Source organism: Falco cherrug, chromosome 3 (assembly GCF_023634085.1).
Source record: "Falco cherrug isolate bFalChe1 chromosome 3, bFalChe1.pri, whole genome shotgun sequence".
NCBI lineage: Eukaryota > Metazoa > Chordata > Aves > Falconiformes > Falconidae > Falco > Falco cherrug.
In genome coordinates, this window is record NC_073699.1 from 25657417 (window position 1) to 25672800 (window position 15384).

A 15384-nucleotide genomic window follows, 5' to 3' on the forward strand; every position below is an offset into this window, starting at 1 on the left:
TCCCAAAAGAGTTCTTGTATTTCTACAGTATTTTAAACTTAACCATCTTCTCTTAAATTGTTTCTTATCCTTTGATCATCATTTGAACAAATTAATTTCTTCCAGAAGAAAAGTGTAACATTTAAGTAAACTAGCTCAAGCTACCAAAACAGCACAGCTAAAAATGCTTTTTAACACTAGCTGTGAGTTAATTCTTTCCTTTGAGTTCATCCCCTTCACCTTCCCCACAAACATCTATTCAACGAAAATTCAGCGAAAATGACTCAAGTGAGGAAAAAATATTTCACTCTTCTGCTTAAATGTAAGGCACATGCAGACAGAAAATTCATCAGAACAACCAGGAGACAAATCAGGACACAGGCAGTGTGGTAGGTTTACTCAGTGATTTTTTCCACTGCTGCTTTATCAAACTGCAACCTGTGAATTCATCGTTCTACTTTTACTGGGAGACACCCAGCTAAAATCCCTAACTGACTTGGGACATTTTAACTGCTGACCACATTTATCACTACAACAACATACACTCTTTATTTTTGAGTTTTTAAAATAAAGCTAGCAGTGCAATTAAACTTACTTTTTAATATAAAAATAATCCCACATGTTTATCATATCACTACTATTACTAAACAAAAAAAACCCCCAACAAAACCATTGTTCTCTACCACATTTTATGAAGAGGTCTCAAAGCATTTCACAAAGCAGGTCAGCATCCTTGCTATGGTGGGAACACCAGGGCTGAGTTAAACTCACTACCCAAGGCTGACATTATACACAGCCCAGTGACCTGCCCACTGAGCCTGAAACACGAAAGAATGGGAAGAGAGGATAACAGCGTGCACAGCCAAAGGAGTGTATCACGCAGTTACGGCTTACAAATACAGAATATTCTGTTTTTTGCAGGTAACAGACTACCTAGTTTAAAATGTAGCTTTTGGATTAAAAATTCCGTTGTTATTTTTCAAAACGTAAAGAAAAAAAATAATCAAGAGACTGATCAAAACTAAACTACTTGAGAACTGAAATAATCTGCTTAATATATAAAATCAATCATTGCATCCACCAACTTAATTTGCAAGGGCAAACAGGAACAGTCTACATAAGCCACTCTTTTGTTTCTAATGCAACTCCTTCAATCGCATGCAAGTCAGTCCTCCAAAAGAATCTGGAAACAGATTTTCTCCATGGCTGCTTTATTCCTTAACCACAGCACTCCTAAGTAACATAAATCACTGGAACCTCAAGACATTAATTTATGAAAAGCTACAACTATTCCTAGTCACAAATATAAACTGATGTCTACTTGTAACAAGCACATCATCTAATGCAATCAAATAACGAGGATAAGAGGATTAAACATAATTAACATGTTCTGATGGTAGCATTGAGGAGTTAAATGAATTACATATACATTAGACAGAATGTATCTGCTTCTAAACTGCACCAAATCCCATGTCTTCAAAATTACACTTGTTTCTTAGTTGAGGAAAAAGAGTATTTAAAACTTCCTTTTTTATCCACCTTCTTTATCACCAAAAGTAAAGCAGCATCTGGGCTTGAAATCTGCACTCTCTTCACCCTCAAATAAACCTTAAAAAATGCTAGGATAAGTTTATTTACAAAGAACTCTTAGTACAAAAAGGAGGCTCAGCCACTCAAAGCAGTGCTGGCATTCAGAGGACAAACAAAACGTATAGTAGCACAGAATTTTTTTAAGTTTCTTTAAGCTGCGAAGAAGTCGGTGAGGGTGTAGGGTTTTTTAAAGCTATTATTATTTTTCCATCATATAAATAAAATTATAACACAAATATTCTGACCACATTGCCAAGAGGCGTACACATAGGTGTTCACTAGAACTGAAGTATTCAGACCTATGATTCCAAGGAGTGATAAGACAGGCTAAAAAATAGACAGAAAAGCAAACTGCTATTGCTTTTATCTGTATTCACAGGCTACTCTCCCATTTCACTTCCTAGGGTGTTGGTTTTTTTTTAATCATAAAGACTATCAGTATTTTTTAAAAATAGAATCTGACTCTAAGAACAACATATATGAAAAGGCCTGCACTGAAAACAAGGCATGGGCCATTTTGTCTGCTGTAAACTTCTAGTTCTTATTTTGATTTGTATTGTCCCTGAGCCCCCATCTAGCTCCCTGTGTACCAGCTTCCTCCTCAGTGAGCTGGGGCTCACACTCAGCATACTTACTGAGTGTCCTGAGGAAAGCAGTATAACTAATGACAATTTACATGCATAGCATCACATTTTACTTATTTCCATCAAATTAAACTAAATGCTTTACTGTGCAGAACACTGCCAACACTAGTAACCACTTCATGAGTCAAAAAAAGTAGGTTTTTGATAAGGAAAGCCAGACTCTCACCAACTCTACAGAAACTTTACCTAGCATTTATTTCATATATCTGATTTATTACCTGCTTTAGTATCAGCTGATACAAGAAAAGCAGGCAATTTTATCTGTTTTATTATGTTTCAGGCCTTTTTTGGATGAAAATCTCACATTTCAAAATATAAGCTAACTTTTAGGGGACCTACTGCAAGACACTGAAAAACTGCAAAATGCAGAGTGCAAATCTGTTCAATCATTAATTTCAAGTCCACTAAGAATATTAACGAAAAACTTCTTTTAACTACAAGATCTGAGATAATTTTTAAATCTACAAAGCATACTAAAATAGTTATAGCAATTATGTTCATAAAGGTAAAAAAAATAATGTTTAAACTTCTCAGTTCTTTTCATCACAACAGTAAGATTTTTAAGAGCAAGCCTGATACAAAAATGAACTCAACCTCATTTCTCCTTCCACCTTAAATCAAAAGCAAAAGACAAAACTCTCAGCGCTGCAATAAGATCTGCAGTGTTTGACCATGCAGAACTTATGACATGGAGTTCCTCCTATCAATTTTCCAGCATTTAATACAAAACGCTAGAATGGTTATTGGCTGATTCTGTAAAACCAGCATTCTTAATTGAAAGATATATGCTATGTTAAAGAAACGTTTATACCATAATCAGTATCATATGGACTAAGGTACTTCAGTATGTCACATACTTATTAAACAGTGAACCTTCCTAATCTATTTCTTTATAAAGACTAATAATCCCCAATCTGGCACAAGAACTAATCCTCCATTTGTCATGATTCTTTTTAATTAGCATTAAGCAGACTCAAAGTGAAGTGAGGAGTTGAACATTTATCAACTTCTGCATTTTATTAGTAAAACATATCAAGACAGAGTCTTCAGATTGTTGTAAATTTAATGGTTGCAAAGAACGCATTAGTAGGAAAAATTTCAGGGACTGACACCTCTAAGAAAGGAACGATTTCCTATCTGTATAACTGTTGCAGTGTTAAATCACATTTTGCATCTTAAAATTCCTCCAATTTTTAAAATTTGTCTTTATCAAGGATTTAACACTTCAGAAAATATGAATTTGGTCTAAGTTTGATACATTAGAATAATTTCCTTCGAATCGCAATATGCAAATCAAAACAAGTGTAAACATCTACAACAACAACAAAGGGAAGATATTATAGACATCAAAAAATAGCACATAATCTGAATACAACCACAGTAATGAATGTATTCTTACCAGATGTAAGTTTTTTTCAGAGTTAGGCATGGAAGACAGTTAAATCGGGCCAAATCTTGCGAATTAATCTATGCAGGCACAGAGCTGCTGAGTTGAACATGTCAAAACATAAGTAGCAATGGTGAATGTAACTTTACAGGATTCTAGGGGGAATCCAATAAACAACAGCCCATAAAGTCGAACACCAGCACACAGCAAATTGGTAGAAGCTATAAAAGCTAAAGCCTGGCATTGGAAAACATGAAAAATGTTATACACCAAAGAAGAGTAAGAACAGCTCACGCAGAGGAAAGTTAGGCTTCTGTTCCACTGGAGTTCTCCAAAGGAGTTACTAAGAGTGTGGATTAATAAAGATCCATATAAAAGTCAACTTCAAAAGTGACTTCAAAAATAACTTCAACAAGATCTTTCACTCTGAAGCCGAAATCTCTGAAGGAAACTAAGCCACCACAGCACAAGAGGGGAAGGTCATCACATGGATAAACAGATTTGTCAAAAGTTATGAAATAGAGGAGAAAAGAATTCTTGTCCACCAGTGACTTCTCTGCACTGAGAATCCCAGTTGCCTGTGCTAAAAACTACTGCACAGCATCTTCACAAATAATCTAACAAGGGAATGAACAGCGATGTGCTAAAGTTAACTGATGATGAGTTACACAAGTATAAAGAATAAAAGCCAACGGCAAAGAACAGCATTCACAACAGTGTATGTCAGCACAATAAAACAGCCCCTGAAATTTAAATTAGAAAAAGGGTTGCATGTAGGGTAAAACAATACTACTTGAAAGTACACATATAAGCTGTCCGAATTTGCCCAGTTAGGAAGGAGGCGCTAGAGTTGCAATACACAGTTCTACAGAACGTCAGTTCAATGTTCAGAAGAGGTCTTTAAAAATAAAAAACAACTGTGATCATTCCAGTATCAGAAAAGAATACAGAAGCAAACACATCAGTGGTATCACTTTGCCATTGTGTAACTCCATAATGCTCCTTCATTTTTAATACTGACTGCAGTTCTGTCCTCTCCTTCCTCACCCAAATACAGAAAAAACCCCAAACAAACAGAAAGGACACTTTCACCAGGGTTTCAGGGCACAGTATGGCAACAAGAATTTCTGAACAGATGGGGACTTCTCAGCTTAGAAGGAAGAAAAATGTGAAAGATCCCTAAAATCATGAGCATGAATAAAGTGAACAGAAAAAGAACCATCGACCGTAACAAGACGCATTAAGAGTGTCAAACACAATTGTCAGATTGAAGGGGTGTGTGTGTGTAGATTTGTGCCCAATCCATTTAGAAATTATGAAATTCCATAATGATTTTTTCATAATTTCTGAATGATGTAGACACATGCACACCAAACTTACAGAAATTCAAAAAACAGTTAAAAAATAATAAATCAACATAGACATTTCATGAGAACTATTAGAAACAGTTACCACTTCTGACACAGCAAAACTGTAACATTAAGATGAAGAGAAACTGGCAGAACAGACCAGAGCAACCTGTGATTGCCCTGTTCTTACACACCTCTCCTGGCATCTGCTATTGGTCGCTGTCAGAAACAGGACTTGGGGCACAACTTCAGAACAGCTGTTCTTATGTTCTCAAATACTTAATTTCAAGGGACAAAATCTCCAGCAACATTTAAAAGTGCTACGCTTACAGAAGTAAAACAGGAAAAGTACTGGAATGCACTCTGTTCTCTCTCCACCAATCATGACTGAACAAGAAACAAGAAAACCCTTGCAAAGGTAAAATATGCTCTGTCAAAAGAAGAAGATTCCTTTAGGATCCATGTAGCGCATTTCCAGTTGAACCATCAGTCCCCCTGGGGACTACCTGCAGCAACAGCTGCAGCTCTTCACACATTTCACCAACTCCATCCTGCAACGGATACAATGCCAAACTACCTTTTTTGATTCCCTTTAAAACTACCACTATACATATTTAAATTGAGGACTAGCTGTATCTTTCCTGGCAGTGCTAGCAATATATCTAGTGAAACATACACGCCACCTCAGAAAGTTACCTCTATTAGTAGATACTTCATTTGATGAGCAATTTTCCTTTCTGCAACTTAAAGCAGCCTGTAGGTAAATGTAAAAAGCTGTAAGAACTTCACAGGAGGTCTCTGTTCAAAATGAATTCACAGCTACTGCGGGAGTTTCAAAGAATTATCACTGTTCATACGACAAATAAATGCTCAGTCCTGGTGCTCATTATTCTCATCTTATTTAGCAGAGACAAGAAACTGGGCGAAAAAATTACCTATACAGTCAAGATGGTAGTAATGCACAATGGCAGAACGAGATACTAGGAAGAATGAACTCAGATATTCGTAATATAGAATTGCTGCCTGTTTACATGACACTAAGTACTAAGATTTTGCTCTGAACCTTTCTAGTATCTGCATCTCAACAACCTCCTGTGCCTGTCTGAAACATGTCCACCTTGGCTAGAAAGAGTATCAAAATAGTACAGAAAAGTGTAACCTCATGCTACCATATGAAGAAACTTGTTCCTGCCCACCCCCATAAACAAGAGTTAGTGAAGTATTTTATGAAAGCCTGAAAGACAACAGCTTCACCAAGCACATTATCTTGTTCTGAAAATTCTAATTTTTAATACTTTGTTCACACAATCATATTACTAGACCCATGAAGTTAATAAGATTATCCACATCGCCTAAGCTAAGTAAGCACATACGGTGTCTTGTTGTATTAAAAGCTTAGTTGAAAAAGCAGCAAGAAAAACAGCAGAATTATCCCTATAAAGACATCATATTTTCTGTGGATTAGAATTAAGGCAGAACTTTGTGCTTTATCTCACTTTCTCCTGACGCTGGCCAAGTGCTCTGCAATCTTCTTGATGGCCGAGCTGAAGAATCAGGAGAAACTGGAGATGCACTAGGGTGACAGTGGAGTGGGTTAGACACCAATCTCAGTCTTGTACACATGAACTCTATATCCTTTCTCATCATCAATTTCTCTGCACTCTGGAACAGGCCACCTTGAGAAGGGTCTCACTGACAAAAATATTTAGCTCTAATTAAAAGGCTTTCCTCCAAAGCAGGTCAGGATTTCTCAATGAAATACATTAACAACAGCAAAAAAAACCCCAAAAAGTCCTTTCTACCAACCCTGCTAAAAAACCAATGCCCCTCTTACTCTGTCCTGAGAAACCAACTAAGCACTTTATCTAAAGATCTATAAACAATGCAGCCACTGCTCAGCATCAGTATAAAGATTTTCAAATGAATACATTAAATTTTAATTAATAAAAAAGACTCTAAAATGGAAAATGTTCTACAGCCTTAATAAGCCTTCATTTCAACCAAAATGGATGAGAAAGGAAAAGGTTCCCATTCTTACCCTATATAAAATGCACACAAGTTGTACTTTTCACAGGAGTCACATCTCATTCATTACTGTTAAAATCTTTAGAGAAGGAACAGGCTCTTACTCAATGCCTACATGCTCTGAAAAATGAAACACATTCTCTCAAGTGACAGTATTAACATTGTTCCATTGTCAAATGAGTCGCCTTTTTCAGCAAGCAAGCTCAGACTAAGATAAAACACTGAGAAATGGTCATTTTTTTAAAAAAAAAAAACAAAGACTACTTTGAATTCTCTCCTAAGAAAGGAAATAAAATAATTACTGTTATCTTAATTTCAGCATTTTGTATGTAACAAAACCTCATCTGAAAGTGTAAGTGTCCATTACATAATCTGAGTTCAAAGTTCACTTTTCAGGATGGAAAAGTCTGCTAGGTGTCTAAAATAAATGTTTTTTTGAAAAAACTTTTTCCATGCTTCTATTTGAAACTGTCAGTTGATGCAAAGTATGATTTTTACATGATTCGTGTGAAAAAATGTCCATGTATCACTTACAGCACTTGCCAAAATGTTTAATGTATAAAAACAACTCCGTGTCAGCAGACCAGAAGAAATTGCTACAAGGTAAGGAGTGCCAGGACAAACTCAGCAACAGTTTCTTTTTTAAAATCTTAAAATATTTATTCTCCTACAGCAGCCACATGTGTGCATGGCATAATCAACAGGTAAAAGACACAAAGAAATCTGTACACAACAATTTATCAAAACTTTCAATTTAACTTTCACTCTTCACATGCAAGGCTTAACCAACCTATTCTACCGTAACAGAGCAAGGAACCTTTGCTTTGCATTTTACACACACCACTTCTACTCTCAGATCTTAAGAAATCAAATGGATCATGCAGCTGTTCTAATATTTACATCTTATGCTTCTAAACTTTATCATGTCATAGATCTTTATGATTTTCTTAAGGCGGTGATCCAAATTAGGTAACAGTCATGCATATTATTTAAATATATAATTTTGTTTTATAAAACCATCCACAAACCACTCAGATGACGTTAGCCATGTTGAGACAGCTGAACAGTCAAATTGCCAAAAATGCACACTCCAAAGATCTGTGGTCTACAGAAGTCATTGTAATACAGTGCTTTGTTTTCCACTGGCTTCAGCAAAGCATCGTAAAATGTGCACCTAGGTGACCTGTTCTTGGGGATTCACAGCAAATGGGTTCCATCTTGTCTTAACATGACTCTGAAGAGATAGTGTCTCTGAAACTCTTTGGGCCATACACTGATAAAATCCACCATTTATCGCAGGCAGCTATGCACCTTGTACTCAAACTTCTACTCAAAACCACTATGGACTTTCAAAGAACAACTTCAGATGACCTACACTTGTCTCACAAAACATAGTTTAAGTATTACTGCTCTAGGGAGGGCAAAAAATAAAAGACTGAAGAATTGAAATAGTTCTTTTTATCCTTGCACAAAAAATATGAGTTCTACCACTGCTAAAAGACACAGAGTTTAATCTACCACTGTTGTCCCAAGTGCTTAACTTGGTATTAACATTTTCAGATGTGTTGCTTTGAAAATAATTTTCTGATTTGGTGTGTTTGGGTGGGGTTTAGTTGTTGCTTTTTAAAGTTTTTTTTTTTTAATGTGTTTTGTGGGGTTTTTTTAAATGGTTTACCTAGTTTAAGTGATGGCACTTCTTCTATATCCATCTCTGGCATAACCTAGTGAAGCCCATTTATATGTGTTTCTGTGGGTTTTCCCCTCCTGAATAACAGACCACATCAAATAAGCTGACTGAAGAAAGGCAGAGGTTCAAAACACACCAAGGAAGGTTTACACAAGACTGCTAGAACATCCCCAATAGAAGTTTGCCCAACAAAGAGAACCAGTTCCTCGAAATCAAGTAATACAGACAAACATATACGCTCAGCCAATGATTAATAATGACTTTGCAACATGCAACAGAAAAATTTGACTTCGTATTTCTAGTTTTATCCTTGTGGAAAATAATGCATGAAAATATATTGCTACAAGTTTCCCTAGACACTGATTTTGGCATCTAATATCTCAAGGCAGCTTATACAACCAGTATTCAAAAAAAGCTTAAATGAAAAGTACAGTCTGTCTCAGATTTTGTTTTATACAATTGGCAAGTTTTATAGCATTTTGATTCGAAAGCTAGTAAAGTCACCCAGACAATACATAAAAATAACTGCTATTCAAGCACCACCTGACTGTTTTCATACTTAATCTTTAAGATTAAGCATTAGGAAGAGAGAAGACACATGGCAGGCTGTACTGGTCCTTTAAATAGCGAATATTCAGGGAAAAATGTAAAAGCTGAAAGGCTCAAACTAAACTCTACCAAGACTGCTGGAAAGGTTTCTAGTTATAATCCTGTCTTCTAAATTCAATGTTTAAGCAGGTATTATATATATTACACCTTCTCATCATGAAACTAATCTCATTTGTTCTAATTAAGGTAACACAGGTTATTATACTAGGAAACTAAAGGAAATACAGTAATACAGACATATTTTTCCACACTGAAACCCACAAAACATAATCACAACTTCAAACAACAAACCACTGCAGTTCAGAAAAATATTTTAAACTTACTGTGTTAGTTGAATCTTCTTGTAAAATTCTATCATATAACTGGATAGCATCATCATACCTGTTCAAAGAAATCATTTGCATTTATTTCTGCTAAGACAGAACTCCTGACATTTTGACTGTCCTTGCAAGAGTTAATAAATCCCCTGTACTATCTATACTGAATATATTTAAGCAAACTATATTCATACGTAACACTCGAGAATTTTGTATGAACTGCAGTATTTTATGTCACTAGTTATAAAAATACATAACTGCTTCATGGAATACTGTTTCAGCAACAACTTAGGTATTTTACACCCAGTTTCATATTCTCCTGTCTGTTCTTTCTTTTTCTATACCAAATAGGTAAAATCATCACATCCTAACGCTCCCTTTCACCCCTCCCAAGAAAAAGAAACCTTAAAATTTGAAAGGCCATCCAAACTAATGTCTTTTTGCTTCACTGCTGTAATTTAAAACTTTATGTAAGTTTCTTCTGTTATGATTTTATAAAGTATAAGCAGCCCCATACAGTAAAATGCAGTAAAATGGGAGGATTCACACAAAAGCCCACCCCTAGACTATACCACAAATCTTGAAAGAAAATGTTTTCCACCATCACTGTATAGGTTTTATTAATTCAGCTATTTAAAGCATGCTCATAACTGTTTACTCTGTCCACTATAAACACTTTAAATCTTCTGGGAAACAGATCTGTGTGTTCAACCAGCTGTGTACATGACCCAAACTGGACATACGAAATAATTCAATCCAAAACACATCTGACTGACTACACAGCTGTTGTGCTAGCACCACATAACTAGGGCACACTTTGTGTCTTCATGTATATTTCAACAATTGGTTTTTCAGAGGTACTGATGATTGATTTTGATGCTACACATCCCCTTCTTACCTTGGACACCTATTTATGTACTCTCACTGCTCCCTAAGCACTGCTGACAACTGCTCAGCTGTCCAGTTCAGTTACCATAAGGTAAGAGAACAAACGTGAAAGGAAGCACAAAAGCAGGAGTAGGTGACTGCTACAGACTTGAGCAGACGTGCTGTAAAATGCTGGTTTCATGTTCCCTATTAGTTGCTACTACATCAAATGTATTTTTTAATACTGAACATGATGGCCATAATCCCAGCTTTACAGTGTGAAGTTCCAGAATACTGTTCTTATGATTAGCAAACGTCTACTGGGATGTTCTTCGCTGTTTCCTCTTCCTGCTGGAGATGACAGGATCCTTCCTAGATCCTAGAAGTCACTTAAATTTAAAAAGAAGCTCACTTCTGAAGTTGAAAATCCAGCCTAAGTCTCTGCAGGCTTCATTTACTATCAGTGGAGAGAGACAGGGTTCTTCAGGGCATGGCTTACAGCATCTGCAAACAGGTTCAAGAGCACCCAGAGCTGAAGCCTCTTTCTTCTCTGACTTCTGAAGAAAATCTATGAAGATGAAACCTTAGCTTTCATTAATGCTTCTGCTCCCCTGATATTCCAATCTCAAGGATCTCAACTGGGACATTTTGTCAAGAATTTTTATGAGCATCTTCAGAAAACTATGGTGCAATAGCACTGCATAGCTGGAACAACACATGTTATTGCATGGGAACAGATCTTTGTGGAAGATGACTACTGCACAAACATCTTCCACGTACTCACAAAAGCCTGAACAGACTTATCATCTGATCAGGAAACTGCCTGTCTGAACAGGTTTTGGGATGGTGGAAAATCTGCTGCCATTCTCTCACTGTCTTCCTACCCTATATCCAATGAAGACACAAAGAGAGCTATGTTCAATGGAAATTCCTCATGAATGTTTATTTGATACAAAGTGAGTGTGAAATATGGATAGTATGACTACTCCTGTGGTTGTGGAGTCCAGTTATCCACTCTTTTTGATCCAAGCTCATCAGTGGCTCATAACAAATCACATCTTTACAGTTAATTTTGCAAGAATGTAGTGCATGAAGAACATCTCCTAAATAAATATATTAAAAAAACCCCAAACATATAGAGTTTACTTCTAAATTCTAATTCCTTCTTATCAAGATGGCCCAGAGGCGCCAAATCCCACTAATACTGCATGCAAAATGTAGCAAGGAACAGACTTCCTAGCATTCAAAGGCACTGGAAGTCCTTCTCAACACCCAAGAAAAGTGCTTTAGAACAGAATGTTGATATCAAAGATGTACGCAAGGAGAAAGGCAGGCAATAAAGGCCAGTGTCAAGCCCTGAGGTCATCAATCTTGTAAAGCTGTAAAGTTTTAAGCTGTTCATTACTTTAATAATTCCTGTTAAACTTAGTATGTTGTAATGCTTCTACAGGATATTTCAAAAAGATCAGTCTGAGTTTTAAATTCTGCCATTCTATTCTATACATTTTTTGAGCTGTTTCTATAACAAACGCTATAGATTTAATCCTTCTTAAGTTCTACTGGATTTATCCACACTCAGAAAACAAGGAAAAAGAGCTACATCCTGCAGTAATTAGGAGCATAGGAGAACAATGAAGACAAAAAAATGCTGGCACTGATTTTCACATGCTGCTTTAGCTCTGTAAGATGAAACTTGTATCTCTCAGACTTTGCCAGAAAAGTGCCTGGTGCTTTTACTGTACAGTGACTTATACTGTCAAGTAAGAGATATTTCTAATCTACAAAGTCCGATGGGAAGACTGCAAAAAATGTAACGCTGCAAAATACATGCAAAAATGCAATAAAAAGGTGTCTAAACATTGTAATATGATCATGCACACCATTATTTTCTATAAAGAAACCAGCCAGCATTGCTTTGCCACGTTTTTGTAGTGCCTGAATGCCTTTTTAAGAAATAGAAAACACCTTTCCTGACAGAAACTAATTTTTTTTTAATTCAGGTTTTACCTTTCCATAGCTTCAAATCGCATTCCAGTCAATCGTTTAACTCTGTGGCTCCCAGGAAACTGCCGCCTTAGTTCCTGAAGACAAAACTATACAAATAAAACCAAAAATAGTATTTTGAATATAATTATCTACACAGAAGATGTAACAAAAAAACCCACCTCCTTGGCTGATAATTCAACAACCTGAAATGGCACTTCTGAGTGAAAGCGAATACCAATTTTTGAAATATGCAATGAAATGTACTGACAAAGACAAGCTCAGAAACTGAAACTTTATCTGTTACAAGACTAATTCTAAGCAATAACTTCCATGCAGGTCATTAGATTGTCAGGCCTTATGGGAAATATTTATCTAGAAAATTGAACCTCCTAAAACAGTTCTGATACTATAAAAACTTGAAGTCTATTCAGTTGCCTCATAATAACACAAGACAGTAAAAAACCAAAATAAAGACGGTAAGGGCTTACATGATACTTCTTTCATAAATGGATATCTAACAATGGACCAAACTATGCTAATACTATGCTCTGTGTTTATTTTTAAAATAAAACTTTGAAATCCAAAGAAAATGTTTGTCACTGGTTTGGGCTGAGTCTGCTGGCAGAAGAGGCATGGCTTTTAACTTTTGAAATCAATGAGACACCTGGGCTGGATAAAAGGAATTCATCACAGGCAGATTTCTCTGGATTAGTGAAAAAGGATGTTTGTTAGAGGGACTGAGTCACAACTTCCCCAGAGCAAACTAACTCTAACCATATCATGAATGCGGCTAGATAGCATTGTAAAGTTTGTAGCTGACTCATTACAGTGAGATGCAGGACAGTCCCCAGGCTCTCAAAAAGACCAGTGGTTTAAATCACATTAAAAGCCTGGAAAAAGAGGGTTCTGTCTGAAGTTTTTATTTATACAACTCAGCTTATAAACTACTTCTTCAGATCTAAGGTTCAAGCAGAGGCCTATTGTTCCATCTCATCATACCCACTGGTCAAAGGAAAAGTACAGAAGAGAATCAGTAAAAATTAGTAGGTTCTGTCTCTGTTGCTGTGGATAAACATGTTGCTAGAGCACAGTGAAGAGAAATATTCTCAGATGCAAAAAAAATAGAGAAGGAAGACAGAAAGGAAACAGTAATCAAAGAACTCACACTTAGCCTCAAGTAAGCACAGACTACCTTCAACATGATCATCTCGGCTTCCAATGAACCAAAATCTTAACAATGCAATTTCACACAGAAAGGCTCAGGATTAGTACAGAAAGAGTTTACTGGCACTTTGAGTGACATCTAGGTTAGAACTGCTGCTGCTCTGGACAACAAATTTGTCATAAAAAACCTACATGTACTTAGCAGCACATTATATGACATCTGAACTAATCTGTGAACATTCTTAAGAGACAGGAAAACTTGCATCAAACTCCAGAAGAGTAGTTTCACTGCAGCTTTTAAAATCCCACCAACCTTCTACATTTTAACAAGAAGTTTTGCAGACAATAAATCCACCCGGTGGCCCAATGATCTGGGAATCCTGAAGGACAGTGATTTTCAGTATAAAAATGTGCACTGCTTTTCTCCCATTTTGAAATGTCACAAATTATAACATATGCAATACTACTAAACTCCACAATCTGCAGATGGACTTTTACATCTAGAAGAATGCCATCAACAATATGTAAAATGCTGATGAAGTATTATTCACATGCAGGAGTACTACGAGAACACAATTGTTCACATTAAATCTGACTACACAATCATTATTCACCCAAACACAGCAGCCTCAAGGCCAAAGTAAACTCCTGTAAATCAAGACATCAGACACAAAGTAACTAGAAAAGCTGCGAGACAGTCACGAACAACTCACTGTAACACTTTCAAACACAAAAGTGCATGATAAACTACACTAGCTATATCTTCAGAATATTCTGGACTCAGCAGCACTGAATGTCCCGTTCTTAAATTGAACCTGCAATCCCCATAATCATTTATGTTACTGAGGACTGGTTCTGCACTGTGTCAATAATCTACTTTGGAGATTTTCTCAGTAACTCGGCAGTTAAAATGGCAAATCTCATTTGTGAAACTTTAATTTGCAGTTAATTTGCTTTCTGATTTATTTAATCACATCAGTTTTCAACTGCAAAGGTCTGACATAAGGCAAAGAAATATAAACCTGGGCTTCAGAATGTGAAACTCCGGTAGTGCAAGTGCCTGCCAACAGCAGGTGATTGCACTGAAACATGCACATGAAAGAACTGGCTGATTGCAGTAGGGGCACGCATCATGTGTAGTCATTTTGTGCAGGACTGAGATGACAACAGTAATAAAAAGAGGAAAGAAAAAGAAAAAACAAAAGTCATATAAATTACTCTGAAAACCATCTCAGCCTCCTCATTTGGAGCAGATGAGACCTATCCCCCTAAGCAAAATGCATCACAGCTGTCAAAAGCTCACTGCTAAAAAACAGAAGTTCCAAAGCTGTTTGTCTGCTTTGGGACTACAGCTGTAGCAAAAAGCCACATACAATGTTGGCTTGTTAGAATTAACTACTTCTTTATTATAAATCAATCAAACTTAAAAAAATAAAAATACAACTAAGTTTCCCCCGAAGTTTTTAACTTCCTTTCTGAGCTGCATATAAAATGTTGCACTCCCTCATTTCAAGCAATATTCCTTAGAGGGCACAGAAACTGAAATTTAAAATCCCTGCCAGGGTTAGTAAAAACAAATTGTTTCACAACTGATCTTTCAACACTGGCTCCCTCACCAATTTTGTGAAAGTCCTCCTAAAAAGACCCTGAAAATAAAGACCAAAACTGTTTTTGATATAAATCAGAACAGAGAAATATATTTATTTAAACAGTAAGTCTATTTGTTTTCATTTAAACAGACAGCTATATTACAACAGTATCTTCTTCTGAGGAACAAAAG

The 15384-nt window shown here is 36.2% G+C and overlaps 1 protein-coding gene across 3 annotated transcripts in view; it reads right to left on the reverse strand.

Annotated features, from left to right (window-relative positions):
• The window catches only part of EMC2 (ER membrane protein complex subunit 2), a 40890-nt gene that overhangs the window by 14495 nt on the left and 11011 nt on the right, over nucleotides 1-15384 (reverse strand). For all 3 annotated transcript variants that reach the window (XM_055704429.1, XM_055704428.1, XM_027799457.2), the window contains exons 4-5: nucleotides 12462-12547; nucleotides 9594-9651 (exon numbers count right to left, since the gene is read on the reverse strand). In XM_055704429.1, the coding sequence (XP_055560404.1) occupies nucleotides 9594-9651; nucleotides 12462-12547 (144 nt within the window). The remainder of the gene's footprint in view (nucleotides 1-9593; nucleotides 9652-12461; nucleotides 12548-15384) is intronic.